The sequence below is a fragment of the Hyperolius riggenbachi genome, chromosome 4 (genome assembly GCF_040937935.1).
Source record: "Hyperolius riggenbachi isolate aHypRig1 chromosome 4, aHypRig1.pri, whole genome shotgun sequence".
NCBI lineage: Eukaryota > Metazoa > Chordata > Amphibia > Anura > Hyperoliidae > Hyperolius > Hyperolius riggenbachi.
Genome location: NC_090649.1, coordinates 491303193 through 491321660, shown reverse-complemented (window position 1 = coordinate 491321660; position 18468 = coordinate 491303193). Strand labels below are relative to the sequence as shown.

General features: G+C 46.4%; 1 protein-coding gene across 1 annotated transcript in view; it reads left to right on the top strand.

Moving 5' to 3' along the window:
* Positions 1–18468, top strand: part of PIGF (phosphatidylinositol glycan anchor biosynthesis class F) — a 48812-nt gene that overhangs the window by 1892 nt on the left and 28452 nt on the right. Inside the window, exon 2 of the mRNA XM_068233036.1 lies at positions 5236–5470. Within this exon, the coding sequence (XP_068089137.1) occupies positions 5243–5470 (228 nt within the window). The 5' untranslated portion in view covers positions 5236–5242. The remainder of the gene's footprint in view (positions 1–5235; positions 5471–18468) is intronic.

Below are 18468 nucleotides of genomic sequence, written 5' to 3'. Positions count from 1 at the left end.
GCTTAGTCACTAGATGGAGCATGGAGATCACACAGCACAGTATGAGTACAAGGTAATGCTTAGTCACTGGATGGAGCATGGAGATCACACAGCACAGTATGAGTACAAGGTAATGCTTAGTCACTGGATGGAGCATGGAGATCACACAGCACAGTATGAGTACCAGGTAATGCTTAGTCACTGGATGGGAGCATGGAGATCACACAGCACAGTATGAGTACAAGGTAATGCTTAGTCACTGGAGGGGGGCATGGAGATCACACAGCACAGTATGAGTACAAGGTAATGCTTAGTCACTGGATGGAGCATGGAGATTACACAGCACAGTATGAGTACAAGGTAATGCTTAGTCAGTCACTGGAGGGGAGCATGGAGATTCGGAAAGTTAGGTTCACTCAAATGCATAGCATGGGTTCACAGTAATGGAGGTGCATGACCAGGTAGGACACAAGCTGCAGAAGTAGGGAAGCTATGGCTCGGGAGGCAGATGTGGCTGTTTTGATGGCTACATCTGGCTCACAGACAAATCAGTAGGGGTTGCTTCACTAAGCTACACTGCGCAAGCAGCACAGCTTAGTGTGGCAGCGCAAGTAACATTTTCAATGTAGTCACACTACTGCTGTAACATGCACCACTAACTTACTCGCGCTGCCCCAAAAACTAACAGCTGCTCCAGTTGTCCCACTCTGGACCCTGTCAGGTCCAGTGACTTTGTAGGATGCGATCCCTGCACTTTGATTGGCCCAGTAGGCTGCTTGTCACTTGACAGGAAGCCTATTGGGCTAAAGTGCAGGAATCTCGTCCTACAAAGTGAATCAACCCCCCAAGTCAGCTGGCTAATTGTACCAGCTGTTAGTCGGTATTTCTCCTCTCTGGCTCTCGAAATTGCTGATGTTGCTGAAACCCAAGAGAAGCTGAAGACGTGTCTGACCCGTCCGCTGCCCAGTGGATCAACTGTATACACATCACCATGGCAACAGGGACGTGAGCCCTCTGCTTCGCATGTCCCAATTTGAAACATATTGTATGGCTCTCACAGAATTACATTTTAACCTCCTGGGCGATACAATAATATCGCCAGGGGGCGGCGCAGCACTTTTTTTTTAATTTATTTTTTTAATATTTTTTTTTTTAAATCATGTAGCTAGCCTAGCGCTAGCTACATGATAGCTGCTGTGCAGCGGCATCCCCCACCCCTTGCGATCGCCTCCAGCGATCAGAGCAAACAGGAAATCCCGTTCAGAACGGGATTTCCTGTTTGGCTTCCCCCGTCGCCATGTCGACGATCGGGATGACGTCAACAACGTCGTGACGTCAGAGGGAGTCCCGATCCACCCCTTAGCACTGATTGGCCAGGCTGCGCACGGGGTCTGGGGGGATTATCGCCCAGAGGGTTAAAATATGTGGCGTGTATGGCTCTCTCTGCTGAATAGGTTCCTGACCCGTGCACAAGGAGAAGGTTAGTGATAGGCAGACAGGTTGGAAGGTTCATGTGAGGTGGAGGAATGATAGAGGTTGCAAGTTCTCACAAAAGTTGCATTTACTATCACCACATTACACTTTGTGGTGCTTCTGTTTAACTGTTTCAGTCATCTTATGTCTTCCCCCTTGTACTGTATGCAGCTAGCCAAGCTTTTTGAAAACCATATAATTAGATTATATTACCCTACAACATATCCATTCATAGGGAAGGGGGGATGCATATATATATATTTAAAAAAAAAAAAAAACTACTGACATTCATAGGAGGGGATGTGGGTTAAAATGATGCACTGTATGCACAGAATATAAAGCGAGAAACACACCTCAAGATTTGCATTGAATAGTCTATTGATGAAAGTCAGACAGCAAACTAGGCTCCCAGCAGGAGCATAATACTACGCCTAATTCCATTGTATACTTATCACACTAAAAATAATGTACAGCTAAATGCTCATACACACATCCAACTTAATGCAGGACCAACCGCACAACATGACCAACCACACATTACATGACAAGTACGTACACACACGCCGACCAACGAAACCACTAACTCACTTAAATACTATGCCTGCAAACTAAACCACTGCACATGTTCGAATTCAAAAGAATAAAGTTGTTCAACAGACACGTTCCAACCTGCATGATAGTTGGGCAGGTTGATCCGCCGGTTGGATCTGGCAAACTGCCTGTTATCAGTTGGTCATCTTTGGTTGTTTGCCAGCCGTACACACGCCCAACTTATCTTACAACAGACAAGTTTGGAAGATAGTTGGACAGAGTGTTGGTACATGTTTATGAGCCTTTGCTGATGCTAAATAGGACAGTGCAGCCAGGTGTAAAGGGGTAAAAAAGAAATCCAGACACTTTGGAATGAAATAAAAAGGATGAATGTAATGATACAAAGCGCAACTATAAACTATGTTTACAAAAAGAGGAGGACAAAACAACAATTAAGGTAGCCATACACTGGTCGATTTGCCATTAGATCGACCAGCTGACAGATCCCTATCTGATCGAATCTGATCAGAGAGGGATCGTATGGCTGCCTTTAATCCAAACAGATTGTGAATCGATTTCAGCCTGAAACCGATCACAATCTGTTGAGCTGCTCCTGCCGCCTGTGTCCCCCCGTATACATTACCTGAAGCTGGCTCCGGGTCCTCTTCTCCGCGCTGCACCGCATCCCAGCATCCCGCACCGCATCCCAGCGTACACTGTGTCACTCCGTGACCAGGACGTTCAAATAGAGCGCCCTCTATTTGAACTTCCTGGTCACTGGCGTGACACAGGAAGTTAATGTACGCTGGGATGGAAGCAGGAACAGAGTGGTGCAGCGCGGAGAAGATGCCCGGGAGCCAGCGTCAGGTAATGTATACCTGTATCGGATCAGCCGCCGCTAGCGACGCACTCTCAACCCGCGGGCGATTGACGGTAATTTCCCGCACGGCGCGATCGACAGACCGATACGATTTCGGGAGGAAAACGGATCGGCGGGTGCGAACGATTGGCAGCAGATACAATCCCAGTGATCAAATCTGCTGTCGAAATGGCGGCAAATCGGGCCAGTGTATGGCCAGCTTAAAGAGTGCAATGTCCGTTAAAGAAAGGCTCTAGCTATATACTGTGTTTTATATTGTTTTGGGAAGAAAAATGACTAGGGCTTATTTTCAGGGGGGAAGGGGGGCACTATGTGTGTGGGGAGGTGTGCAGTCTCTTGCCGCTGCATGTGGCTGCGTCCCCCCACGTCAGTGCTGTGACTCCTGCACAGTAATGTGACCGTGCTACCCTATGGCAGAATCAATGTGCGCTGGGGACGTATCAGCACGTGTGCACATTGATTATGACAGGGGAGTACGGTCACGTTCCTGTGCGGAGGTCAAAGCACTGACGTGCTATGATACCGGAGCAATTATACGCAAACCGAGGGGGGCGCAGCCACACGGGAGGTGCGGTACGAGACTGCACACCTCCCCATACACAGTGTCCTTAGCTAGGTCTTATTTTTGGGGGAGGTCTTATTTTTGGGATAACATGGTATGTGCACCCACACCATAGAGGTATGCAGATGTGAAGGAAGGCCTCACTCCTCATGGTTGTTGTACGACCTTGAAAAGCGTTACATGACCTTGAAACATTGCTTATCCTTAGTTTTTTTGGCAAAGCTTTATTTTTTTCTTATGTTTCCTTATACAGAACCTGTCACATTGTGGATATGACACAGTGACAGTCCTGTCACTGTGCGGTATTTTACTTTAGTAACTTTGCCATGATGTCAGTGCCATATTCCCATTAAGGTTGTGGGATGTTAAAGTTACCACAACCATTTTTTTTTTCTTTTACAGTCAACCTCTCCATAAGGAAGGTTTGAAACGCAGTATGTAGTTTGGGGGCTTAGGGGGAGCACCATTGCTTAACTACGGAGGGCTTCCCCTGTAGCTCTCTGTCCCTCAGGAGGTTTCCATCGCTGGCCACACTTGAAAGAATCTGCTTGTGTAGTGGGCTCCTGACCGCAATGCATGCAGGGAGCTGTAGTCCATATGTCCCCCCGCTGGGAGATGTACACACATCTACGTACTACTGCTCCCAGCATGCATTGGAGCATGCATCTCTCGTTATGTATTGTGGCCGGGAGCCCACTACACAGGCGGATTCTTTGAATTGGGGATAGTGACGGCTACCTCCACAGGGACCGATGAGGGGCTAGGTAAGCAATGGCGCCCCCTAACCCCCGCCCCCCCCCCCCCCCCCCCCAACAGCATACTGCTTTTCAAGGTTCATTGTAAAAAAAAAAGTGTAGATGTGGGCAGTGGAAGAGACACTATGTATATGAATTACCCCGGGGTGATCTTTTACTAAAATGTGGAAAATTATTATCCCGGACATTTTTTTTTAGCAGAGCATGACTGAAATGGTTAAACAAAGCACTTTGTCCTGCTATTCAGCTTCAAATCCGCATCCAAACTGGAGATAACAGTATCTTTGTTTACATTCCAATGTTGATACATTTGTCTGTAACAAGTACAAAACACTTTCTGAGAAGCTGTCTCTGCTTCAGACACACACACAGCTCAGAATAACTCATTAGAAAATTTTAATATTTAATAAAAAGCAGCTGGAATAAAATGCAATGACAGTTTTCAGGGCCAGAAAAATTACACGTTGGAAACCTGTAATTTGTAGACAGACAATATTACTTGTGCACAAATAGCAAATATGGTAACTGTATGAGTAATACAAAGTAGAAAAACACATTTTTAGGCCCGGTGCACACCAAAAACCGCTAGCAGATCCGCCAAATGCTAGCAGATTTTGAAACACGTTTTCTTATTTTTCTGTAGCGTTTCAGCTAGCATTTTGCGGTTTTGTGAAGCGTTTTTGGTGTAGTAGATTTCATGTATTGTTACAGTAAAGCTGTTACTGAACAGCTACTGTAACAAAAAACGCCTGGCAAACTGCTCTGAACTGCCGTTTTTCAGAGCGGTTTGCGTTTTTTCTATACTTTACATTGAAGGCAGAAACGCCTCCGCAATCCAAAATCTGCAGCAGCCCGGGAGTATGCGTTTCAGCAAAACGCCTCCCGCTCTGGTGTGCGCCAGCCCATTGAAATACATTACCCAAGCGGATCCGCACCCGCAAGAGGATCGCAAACCGCAGCCGAAACGCTCTGGTGTGCACTAGGCCTTATTGATTGTTATGTCAGAGATGCAGACCACTTTAAGTGGTGTTAATGATCATGCTTGTCTTTTGCAGGGACGCAATGGATGAAACGGAGATCCGGAGGTTGGCGGTCGGACACGTTCTCAGTGGTCTGGCTGTAGCATTTTCCCTCCTTGTTCCGCCTCTCCTCATGGAAGATTTCTCCTTCCTGGGCACACACCTCACCTGGCTGGCCATCTGCTCTGTCTGTGTCATCGCTGTTAATATTTTATTGCTGCTAGTGCTCAAACCAAACCCTGCAACCAAAAGAAGCTCTCTTGGAAACAAGGTGAGAAATGACATTCATAATCCTATACTAGATTTCTGTTGTTGCAGTCTTAACCCTTTAGCAGCCAGTTTATTTAGAGGCTTACAAGTGTTCCAGGACAATTTATTTTAGCATATGTTTTTTATTTTGTACTAGCCGACCCGCGTCGTAGCATACACCGCATCTTTGATCTATCTAATAGAGTACATGCCTCAACCTTGAAGCAAGAAGAATAAAGGTGGGTACACACATCAGATAAAAGTCTTGGGAAAATCAAACATCACAGACCAATCTTACCCCCTTCCATGTAGTATGAGAGCCACACCTACACAGTCTATTCTATGGAGCTGCACTCCCCATCAGACAGAGATCTTACCCCCTTCCATGTAGTATGAGAGCCACACCTACACAGTCTATTCTATGGAGCTGAACTCCCCATCAGACAGAAATCTTACCCCCTTCCATGTAGTATGAGAGCCACACCTACACAGTCTATTCTATGGAGCTGCACTCCACATCAGAGATCTTACCCCCTTCCATGTAGTATGAGAGCCACACCTACACAGTCTATTCTATGGAGCTGCACTCCCCATCAGACAGAAATCTTACCCCCTTCCATGTAGTATGAGAGCCACACCTACACAGTCTATTCTATGGAGCTGAACTCCCCATCAGACAGAAATCTTACCCCCTTCCATGTAGTATGAGAGCCACACCTACACAGTCTATTCTATGGAGCTGCACTCCACATCAGAGATCTTACCCCCTTCCATGTAGTATGAGATACACACCTACACAGTCTATTCTATGGAGCTGCACTCCCCATCAGACAGAAATCTTACCCCCTTCCATGTAGTATGAGAGCCATACTCTACACAGTCTATTCTATGGAGCTGCACTCCCCATCAGACAGAAATCTTACCCCCTTCCATGTAGTATGAGAGCCACACCTACACAGTCTATTCTATGGAGCTGAACTCCCCATCAGACAGAAATCTTACCCCCTTCCATGTAGTATGAGAGCCACACCTACACAGTCTATTCTATGGAGCTGCACTCCACATCAGAGATCTTACCCCCTTCCATGTAGTATGAGATACACACCTACACAGTCTATTCTATGGAGCTGCACTCCCCATCAGACAGAAATCTTACCCCCTTCCATGTAGTATGAGAGCCATACTCTACACAGTCTATTCTATGGAGCTGCACTCCCCATCAGACAGAAATCTTACCCCCTTCCATGTAGTATGAGAGCCATACTCTACACAGTCTATTCTATGGAGCTGCACTCCCCATCAGACAGAGATCTTACCCCCTTCCATGTAGTATGAGAGCCACACCTACACAGTCTATTCTATGGAGCTGCACTCCCCATCAGACAGAAATCTTACCCCTTTCCATGTAGTATGAGAGCCATACTCTACACAGTCTATTCTATGGAGCTGCACTCCCCATCAGACAGAAATCTTACCACCCTTCCATGTAGTATGAGAGCCACACCTACACAGTCTATTCTATGGAGCTGCACTCCCCATCAGACAGAAATCTTACCCCCTTCCATGTAGTATGAGAGCCACACCTACACAGTCTATTCTATGGAGCTGCACTCCCCATCAGACAGAAATCTTACCCCCTTCCATGTAGTATGAGAGCCACGCCTACACAGTCTATTCTATGGAGCTGCACTCCCCATCAGACAGAAATCTTACCCCCTTCCATGTAGTATGAGAGCCACACCTACACAGTCTATTCTATGGAGCTGCACTCCCCATCAGACAGAAATCTTACCCCCTTCCATGTAGTATGAGAGCCACACCTACACAGTCTATTCTATGGAGCTGCACTCCCCATCAGACAGAAATCTTACCCCCTTCCATGTAGTATGAGAGCCACACCTACACAGTCTATTCTATGGAGCTGCACTCCCCCTCAGACAGAGATCTTACCCCCTTCCATGTAGTATGAGAGCCACACCTACACAGTCTATTCTATGGAGCTGAACTCCCCATCAGATAAAAATCTTTGCAAGATGCTGCACGCAAAGATGCTGTACACATGCAACAGATCAGTATCTGCAAAAGATCTGTTCCTGCAAAAGATCCGTTCCTGCAAAATACATTCATAGTCTATATCTGCAGATCTCATACACACCTTGTTTAACGGACTTCATCTGCAGATCAGATCCACCAGGATGGATCTTTGGATCTGCAGATGATTGTCTGATCTGCAGATGAATATCCGTCAAACAAGGTGTGCATTATGCTGGGCATACATGGTATGTTTTCTACCGTGTAATCGAGCCGCTGGCTCGATTCCCGCTCGTCCCCGCGAGCGCTTTCTTATTTTCCACTTGTTTCTTCTTTTGTCCTGCCCGCCGGTATCAAGCGCAGAATCGATCCGGCAGGGTATCGGACACGGCTCGATTACATGGTAGAAAACATACCGTGTATGCCCAGCATGAGATCTGCAGATATAGACTATAAATGCATTTTGCAGAAACTGATTTTTTTGCAGGAAGAGATCTTTTGCAGATACTGATCTGTTGCATGTGTACAGCATCTTTGTGTGCAGCATCTTGCAAAAAATTTTATCTGATGGAGAGTTCAGCTCAATAGAATAAACTGTGTAGGTATGGCTCTCAAACTACATGGAAGGGGATAACATTGGTCTGTGATCTTTCATTTTCCAAATACTTTTATCTGATGTGTGTACCCACCTTTAGGCTTTCCATTAGAAAATGTATGCGTGCTCAAACACCAAGTTTAACCCTAGCAAGTCTGGCTTTCCAAATCTGGCCTAATTGGCTATTCATGAGGCAATGCTCATGCAAATATGCATTTGCTTTTGCATGCCAAACTATGCAGGGTCAAAAAACGAATACCACAAAGCGGTCCCCCTGCGGGAATTAGTTCATGCCACATTAGCACTATCCAGGAGCGCCACTGGGAGGCTCCCCAATACCCCCTTTTTATACAACCCGGGGGAACCACAGGGTCCCAGGCTCTCTCACTGCCTGACAACCACAGCGGCATCCCCCGGAGGGGGAGGCTAGGTGCTGCAGGCGCCCCCCCCCCCCCAAGCATGGCCAGTGCCGGGGAGAGCCGTCCGCACCCACCTCCCAATATTAAAAACAGGCACTTACTTTAACGTCCATTGCGTTCTGCTTCATTCGCACTAACTTGGGCCCCCCACATGAGAAAGGAGTGAAGGAGTGAAGCATGGGTCACCCCGAGCTTTAGAGCTCAGGGCTGGCTCCCGTACAACACTCCGGGGGGGGGAGGGAACAGGTGCAGACAACTCACTGCAGGGCACACACCACCGGAGCAAGCCATTCACAACCTGCCTCCAAAGGATACAGCTGCAAAAATGCTTTCCATGCTCAAACACCAAGTTTAACTCTAGCAAGTCTGGCTTTCCAAATCTGGCCTAATTAGTTATTCATGAGGCAATGCTCATGCAAATATGCATTTGCTTTTGCATGCCAAACTATGCAGGGTCAAAAAACCAATACTGCTAAGCGGTCGCCCTGCGGGAATAAGTTCATGCTACATTAGCACTATCCAGGAGCGCCACGGGGAGGATTCCCAATGACACCCTTTTTATACAACCAGGGGGGACCGCGGGGTCCCAGGCTCTCTCACTGCCTGGGAACCACAGCGGCACCCCAGAGGGGGAGGCTGGGTGGCGCAGCCGACCCCCCTAAGCGTGGCCAGCGCCAGGAAGAGCCGTCCGCACCCACCTCCCAATATTAAAAACAGGCACTTACCTTAGCGTCCATTGCGTTCTGCTACATGCGCATTAATTTTCTAATGGAAAGCATTTTTTGCAGTTTGTATCCTTTGGAGGCAGGTGGTGGATGGCTTGCTCCGGTGGTGTGAGCCCTGGAGTTAGTTGTCTGCGCCTGTCCTCCCCCCCCCCCCCTCTGGAGTGTTGTATGTGAGCCAGCCCTGAGCGCTAAAGCTTGGGGTGACCCATGCTTCACTCCTTTCTCATGTGGTGCCCCCAAGGTAATGCGCATGTAGCAGAACGCAATGGACGTTAAGGTAAGTGCCTGTTTTTAATATTGGGAGGTGGGTGCGGACGGCTCTCCCCGGCGCTGACCACGCTTGGAGGGGGGTCGCCTGCGCCACCCAGCCTCCCCCTCCGGGGTGCTGCTGTGGTTCCCAGGCAGTGAGAGTGCCTGGGACCCCGCGGTCCCCTGGTTGTATAAAAAGGGGGCATTGGGAATCCTCCCTGTGGCGCTCCTGGATAGTGCTAATGTAGCATGTAGCAGTGTTGCTTGCGAATTTTCACCAAAGTCATTTTCGCATCGAAAATCCCATTTTCGTTTTTGGCGAATTTTCACGCAAATCTTCAGAAATATTTGCGTTTTCGAAAATTCATTGTATGCGGATGCTTATGCCCTTATGCAGAAAAATGTCCACAATAATCCGCATGGAAACTCAGTCTATGCGGACGTTTATACGGAAAAATGTCCGCAATAATGCACAAGAAACTTCTCTGAATGCAGACGCTAATGCCCTTATGCGGAAAATGTCCGCAATAATACGCAAGTAACGTGAAAATGACTGGCATTAGGCGAAAATTAACGTGAAAAAATTAGATGGAAAATTTGCCTGTCAAAACGAAATTAGGCGAAAATTCTGTAAAAATGTTCGCTCATCACTGGCATGCAGCAGGGCGACCGCTTTATTGGTTTTTTTGACCCTGCATAGTTTGGCATGCAAAAGCAAATTTGTGTGAGCATTGCCTCATGAATAGCCAATTAGGCCAGATTTGCAAAGCCAGATTTGCTAGGGTAGGCCTCTTTTCCACGGACAGTTGATAGGCAGTAAAATGCCTCTCAAACTCTTACAACTGCTCACTACTGCCTGGTAACAGCTTGCTGCTGCCTGGTAACTGCTTACTGCTGCCTGGTAACTGCTTACTGCTGCCTGGTAACTGCTTACTGCTGCCTGGTAACTGCTTGCTGAGCACACAGCTCAACAGTCCGTGGAAAAGAGGCCTTAAACTTGGTGTTTGAGCACGCATACATTTTCTCATGCAAAGTACTTCTTCTTCTTGCTCGAAGGTTGAGGCACTTACTCTATTATATATATATAGATAGATTAGTTACATGTCCTTGCTTCTAATTAGTCCTGCTGTAATGTGTATTTGTGGCCACTTGTCACTAGGGGGCAGCGTGAGACAATGAGGCGTTGTTCAAATTGCATTCCGTTCACGTGTCTGTCCGCGTTTGGCGTTTTTTGACGCAATTTTTATTTCCGATTCCTGACGATTTTTTGTGAACTGTTTTTCTAAGCGGTTTTGCAGAGCGATTGCGTTTTTTCACTTCCTGACGTCAGTCAGGAAGTGAATTATTTGATTCGGAAAAGAATAAATACAATGGGCTCGATTCACAAAGCGGTGATAACCCAGTTAAAGACTTTAGGCGTGATCAGGGCCGGATTTCCGCACAGGCCACCTAGGCCGGTTCCTAGGGCGGAAACCAGCCGACAGGAGAGCTGGGGCGGCTGTCGCACACTGTACACAAGGCTGCAGATCAGCTGTCCCGTCTCTGCTATGAACAGCACGGAGGAAAGCGCCCCTCCCCTCCTTTCCTCTCCACTCTGACACTGAGGGAGGAGGGGCTGAGCAGAGAAGCCATGCCGCGAGATTCAGTTTCAGGAAGAAGACGGGCGGCTACTCTCAGCACAGCAAAGGTATCTGTGCATGGTGGCATGGCTGTGAGAGGGAAGGGAGGGAGTAGAAGTGTCTGCAGGACACTAGACTAGAATCACGCTGTGCCTGCCTGATCCTGGGGAATGAGTGACCAGCTGGGATCCCTCTCTCTCCCCCTCCTTCTTCCTTCCCAGGAGTCTGACTCCTGAAGCTACTAACACAGGGCTGCCTGGTGGTCCCCTCTGTCCTGTAGCCTGGCTTTATCTCTTCTCTCCATGCCACCGTCATTCCTTTTATCATTTTCATCAGGTAGAATTGTTTCCCTTCTCCTCCCCCCACAGTCATTTGTTTTTGCATTCCCTAGCACAGCTATTCACCTTTTTTTTATTGCACTTTTAGTCTTCTGAGATCACTGGTTCACCCTATTTTTTAAAGGATATTGGAGGTTGATTCATGACATGTTAGTGCGCTAAGCCACATGGGTTAAATCGGTGAGCGCACGCTATCAGCGTAGCGAGCGCTCTTGGCTAAGCGTGCTTCTTTGAAGTACAGTACGATGGTGTTTAGCACGACCGTCATACTTTACTAACGCAGCTGCTGTTACATTTAATGTAGCAGCGGCCGCACTAGTAAAGTATGACGGTCGTGCTACAAACCATCGCACTGTACTTCAAAGAAGCACGCTTAGCCAAGAGCGCTCGCTACGCTGATAGCGTGCGCTCACCGGTTTAACCCATGCGGCTTAGTGCACTAACGTCATGAATCAACCTAATTAGATCTATGTTTGAGCACCAGCACTTTCTCCCTGCAGCTACGTTACATGGTTAACAGCACTTTTGAAAGTTGACTACAAATGTATTACACTTGTTTTTATCTAATTGAACCTGCCTGATTAGTTTGTACCGCTCTTAGTACTTATGGGTCGTTGTTAAGGTGCGTACACACCTGCGACTGATGTCACTTGTCCGGGATAAAGACCCAATCCCCTTGGGTGACAATGCTGGACTGTACAGATGTGTCTCAGCTGTGTGAGGCCCAGTGCACACCAAAACCGCTAGTAGATTGTTAAAACGCTAGCGGTTTTGGGTGCACACCGAGCGGATTTTGTATGTGATCCGCCGGCCGCATCCGCATCAGCATCTGCGTGGCTAATGTATCTCTATGGGCTGGTGCACACCGGCGATTTGAGGTTTTAAGCAAACCGCAAGCGTGCAGCAGGAGGCACGTTTGCGGCTTGCTAAAAACCTCAAACCGCCGGTGTGCACGAGCCCATAGAGATACATTAGCCATGCGAATTTTCAAGCGGATGCGGCCGGCGGATCCACCCAGTGTGCACTGGGCCTAACTGACAAGGCATTCTGTTGTTATGCTGGGAGGGAGAGGGACGTCACGCTGCAGGTGGGGAAGTGGCATACATATAATCCTACCATAGTCGTAGTCTAATGTCCTACATTATTATTATTATTATTATTATTATTATGTATTTATATAGCACTGGTATCTTCTGCAGCACTTTACAGAGTACATAGTCATGTCACTGACTGTCCTCAGAGGAGCTCACAGTCTAATCCTACCATAGCCATAGCCTAATGTCCTACCATATTATTATTATTATGTATTTATATAGCACTGACATCTTCTGCAGCATGTTACAGAGTACATAGTCATGCCACTGACTGTCCCCAGAGGAGCTCACACTCTAATCCTACCATAGTCATAGTCTAATGACCTACATTATTATTATTATTATGTATTTATATAGTGCTAACATCTTCTGCAGCACTTTAAAGGACCGCTATCGTGAAAAATGTAGGCAGTTAATATCTGACTGAACAACAGGTTTTGGGCCAGTCCATCTCCTTGTGGGGGATTCTCAGCGTTTTCTATGTTTTCAACAGCATTTCCTGAACAGCAGTTGCAAAGTGTAACTGACAAAATAGGGTGCAAGTGAGTAGGGAGGCTGGCTGGTAGATTACTATTTTGGCAGTTAAACTGCTGTTCAGGAAATACTGTTGAAAACAAAGAAAACCCTGAGAATACTCCATGTGGAGATGGACTGGCCCAAAACCTGTCAGATTGTAACTGCCTACTTTTTTCGCGATAGTGGTCCTTTAATCACCTTAGTATTGTGATCAGCAAAGGTCCCCATACACACACATTACATTTCTAATTGGATTCCCTGCAGATTCGTTCACTCTGATCAAATCAAATGGAAATCAATTCCTTTATATTTCATTGATTTTGACCAAAAATGTATCTAAAGTATCGATCAAACAAGACGTCTTGGTCAATTGGGGGTGGAGCAGGAGTGGTAGATGATTGATAGGCCATAGCGTTGCATTATATCAAACAGTGCAACGTTGGGGTTCGATCAGTTTTCAATAGATTCCCTGCTGGAATCTATTAAAAATGAATGTGCTGTGTGTGGTAGGAATCAATTCCTTCTGAACAGATTCCTTTCAGAAAGGGGCCGATCGCTTTGGAAAATTGGGTAGAAATCTATAATTGTATGGCCAGCTGCATTTTAACCTGATACTCAATATTAATCCTTTTCCCATAATGCTATTCTCAAATTCCTAGCCTCAACCTAAATTGCCAAAAGCCCTATTTTTTAATCTTTCCTAAGCCCTTTTTTTTTTTTTTTTTTTTTTTTTTTGTAAGTACTTAAACCTAATAACCTGATCTATTAGTATTTCTAACCTCCCCCCCTTTTCTATGACCGATAACCCTATCCTAACCACGTTGTTGTCATGGGGTGGCTGGAGGTAATGGGCCTAGGGCGGTAAAAAGTACAAATCCGGCCCTGGGCGTGATAACCATTTTATCATGCCTAAACTCAGTTTAGGCATGATAAGTTTAGGCATGATAAGTTTTAGATAAGTTTAGATTGCGCGCAAAGTCCCACACGCAAAGCAGCGCCAAACTTTTGATCAGCTGTGCACTGCGGTGCTAACCCAGTTGGTGCTTAAACTTATCACGCCTAAAAACCAGGGCTGTGGAGTCGGAGTCGTGGAGTCGGAGTCGTGGAGTCGGGCAATTTTGGGTGCCTGGAGTCGGAGTCGGGAAAAAATGCACCGACTCCAACTCCTAATGAATTTGTAACTGTAATTAAAATAGAAAATATGATAAAATTTTCTATTTCTCAAATAATAGTCAATAAAAACAATGTATATATACAGTATATATACAGTAATAGCTGTGCTTAGTCCACAAAAATGAAATAAACCAGTCAAAATTAGTTACTTGTCCTCCAGCCCCCTTCAGGCTAATCAGTCCCTCGCTGTCCTCCACCACCCGGATCTTCTGCTATGAGTCCTGGTAATTCAGCCAGTCAGCGCTGTCCGGCCGCATGCCGCTCCCACAGTCAGGAACATTCTGCACCTGCGCAATAGTGCTGCACAGGTGTAGTATGCTCCTGGCGGCGGAGTGTGTGCATGCGCACTACGCCCGACTGGCTCAAGTACCTGGACTCATAGCAGAAGATCCAGGTGGTGGAGGAGGACATAGAGGGACTGATTATCCTGAAGGCAGCTGGAGGAAGCCCCAGGTATGTATAAAACTTTAATTTCATCTGTCTCAGGTTTACTTTGTTACACAGTAGTACTATACTCTACATATGCACTCCCCACAGAGCTGCAGGGAATCCACTGAGAATGCTGTGCACATTGAACACAGAGGTGTTGTCTGTTTACAATCTCCTCATTCCCCTGCAGAGTACCTGCACATCATTCTTACTTGTACCCACACTTACATTGCCTAGGGCCTGATAGATGTTCTTTGTTCCGGTTTGTACCTTTTACAAGTACTCTTACCAAGCACTAGTTTTAGTCTAAAGGGAATAAATATAGTAGTCTACATATCCTTCTCACTTCAGCTGTCTTGTAAAATTCCTAAGCGTTGGCAGTTAAGAGACGAATTTCATGTTACATACTTTTAATCAACAAAATTGTAATATGCAAATTAGAGGAGTCGGAGTCGTGGAATCCTAAACTGAGGAGTCGGAGTCGGTGGATTTTTGGACCGACTCCACAGCCCTGCTAAAAACTTATCACACCTAAACTTATCACACCTAAATTTATCATGCCTAAACTGAGTTTAGGCGTGATAAAGGGCTTTTCACTAGCGTGCTAACTGTTAGCACCGCTTTGTGAATCAGGCCCTATGTATTCTTAAAAAACGCGAACGCAATCGCTGCACAAAGCGATTTTGTGAGCGTTTGCATTTTTCCTATACCGTCCATTGTGGCGGTATTGCCTCAAAAATGGTCCATGCAGCGCTTCTCTGCGCCGATCGGAAACAAACCGCTCAGATGTGAACTCTCTCATAGGCAATAATGGTGTAAGCGCTTTCAGGGCGATTTTGAAAAATTACCAGCGCAAAAAAACGAGTGTGAGCGAGCCCTGACAGCGGATTTCTGCTTTCAGAGGACAAAAGTGGTGCACTTAGCTTAAAGAGGAACTGTAACGACAAAACGTCCCCTGGGGGGTACTCACCTCGGGTGGGGGAAGCCTCCGGATCCTAATGAGGCTTCCCACGCCGTCCTCCATCCATCAGGGGTCTCGCTGCAGCCCTCCGTGCAGCGGTGACGTAATATTTACTTTCCCGGCTCCTGCGCAGGCGCTCTGACGGCTGTCGGCGCCGAAGTAGGCGGAAATACCCGATCTCCGTCGGGTCTGCTCTACTGCGCAGGCGCAAGTTTCCGGCGCCTGCGCAGTAGAGCGGACCCGACTGAGATCGGGTATTTCCGTCTATTTCCGTGCCGAAAGTCGCCACAGCGCCCCCGCTGGAGCCAGCAAAGGTAAATATTGAACTGACAGTCGGCACAGTCGCCGGCTGTTCGGAGGGCTGCGGCGAGACCCCCGTGGGACAGAGGACGGCGTGGGAAGCCTCATTAGGATCCCGAGGCTTCCCCCACCCGAGGTGAGGACCCCTCAGGGGAGGTTTTTGTTGTTACAGAGTCTCTTTAACGAGATAACTCTACTGAAGCGGCTAATGGCTTAAAGAGACTCCGTAACAAAAATTGCATCCTGTTTTTTATCATCCTACAAGTTCCAAAAGCTATTCTAATGTGTTCTGGCTTACTGCAGTAAGTTCTACTATCACAGTCTCTGTAATAAATCAATGTATCTTTCCCTTGTCAGACTTGTCAGCCTGTGTCTGGAAGGCTGCCAAGTTCTTCAATGTTGTGGTTCTGATATGAACTCCCCTTTCCAGGCCCCTCTCTGCACACTGCCTGTGTATTGTTTAGATTATGGCAGATTTTCTCTTCTCTCTCATCTTTTACAAGCTGGATAAACCATCCTCTGAGCTGGCTGGGCTTTCACATACTGAGGATTACAGACAAGGGCAAAGCTGTTTGCAGGAAGAAAAGAGCAGCCTGAAACTTCAGTGCATGAGATTCTGCAGGGGGCAAGAAACACACAAATGATCTCTTGAGATTCAAAAGGAAGGCTGTATACAGCCTGCTTGTGTATGGATGTATTTTCTATGTGTGGACATACTGTACATCAACCTACTTCCTGTTTTGGTGGCCATTTTGTTTGTTTATAAACAAACCTTTTAAAACTGTTTTTAACCACTTTTAATGCGGCGGGGAGCGGCAAAATTGTGACAGAGGGTAATAGGAGATGTCCCCTAATGCACTGGTATGTTTACTTTTGTGCGATTTTAACAATACAGATTCTCTTTAAAGTACCCCTTAATCCGGAGAAAAACAAAACAAATGCAGCCCATGGTGGGCTAGATTACCTCCTCCCGAGTGTCTAAATGCTGCTCGTTGTCCTCGGGGTCCCTCCCGTTCCTTGTACCCGGTCCTCTAACCTCCACAGCCTTCCGGAAGTTCCTCCGAGTGATGCAGAGTGATTCTAACCTGCACATAAATGAGTTTTGGACATGGGCAGTGAAAGAACGCGCTTGTGGACCAGCACTTGCTTCCTTTCTGCATTTGTGGTTCGGAATTTGCACATGCACACTTCTGAACCTCGCTGTGCCGCTCGGGTGAAATTCCAGAATAGCATTCGATTGAAGGATATCAGTGAAAACTTTAAGCGGTATAAAACCCTGACATAATATTCAATAAAAACATGTTTTCCTGCTTTTTATATGCCATATGGTTATCATATTTGCTTTTGTGCATAAGTAATATTATTCATTTAGAAATGACAAGTTCCCAAAGTACACTTTTTTGCTCTAAGAGCTGCCTTTGCATTTTATTCATAACTGGTTTTTTTTTCATCTTGAAATATAAGCAGAAATGCTTTCTGACTGTCTGTCTGTGTTCAGCAGAGTCTGCAGTTCTGCAGTGTCAGAGAATAGTTTGTTTACATTCCTCACTTAATACAATTAAATACAAGATAACATCTCTAGTTTGGATTCGTCTAGCTTTCCCGGCATTGAGCTTTTCTGTGCTGTGTTTAACCCTTTGAATGCTGTTCTAGTAAAAAAAAAATGCTGGTTGTATATACAGTGGCTTGCAAAAGTATTCGGCCCCCTTTAAGTTTTCTACATTTTGTCACATTACTACCACAAACATGAATCCATTTTATTGGAATTCCACGTGAAAGACCAATACAAAGTGGTGTACACGTGAGAAGTGGAACGAAAATCATACATGATTCCAAACATTTTTTAAAAATAAATAACTGCAAAGTGGGGTGTGCATAATTATTCAGCCCCCTGAGTCAATACTTTGTAGAACCACCTTTTCCTGCAATTACAGCTGCCAGTCTTTTAGGGTATGTCTCTACCAGCTTTGCACATCTAGAGACTGAAATCCTTGCCCATTCTTCTTTGCAAAACAGCTCCAGCTCAGTCAGATTAGATGGACAGCGTTTGTGAACAGCAGTTTTCAGATCTTGCCACAGATTCTCGATTGGATTTTGATCAGGACTTTGACTGGGCTATTCTAACACATGGATATGTTTTGTTTTAAACCATTCCATTGTTGCCCTGGCTTTATGTTTAGGGTCATTGTCCTGCTGGAAGGTGAACCTCCGCCCCAGTCTCAAGTCTTTTGCAGACTCCAAGCGGTTTTCTTCCAAGATTGCCCTGTAATTGGCTCCATCTATCTTCCCATCAACTCTGACCAGCTTCCCTGTCCCTGCTGAAGAGATGCACCCCCCAGAGCATGATGCTGCCACCACCATATTTGGCAGTGGGGATTGTGTGTTCAGAGTGATGCGCAGTGTTTTCCGCCACACATAGCGTTTTGCATTTTGGCCAAAAAGTTCTACTTTGGTCTCATCTGACCAGAGCACCTTCTTCCACATGTTTGCTGTGTCCCCCACATAGCTTGTGGCAAACTGCAAACGGGACTTCTTATGCTTTTCTGTTAACAATGGCTTTCTTCTTCACTC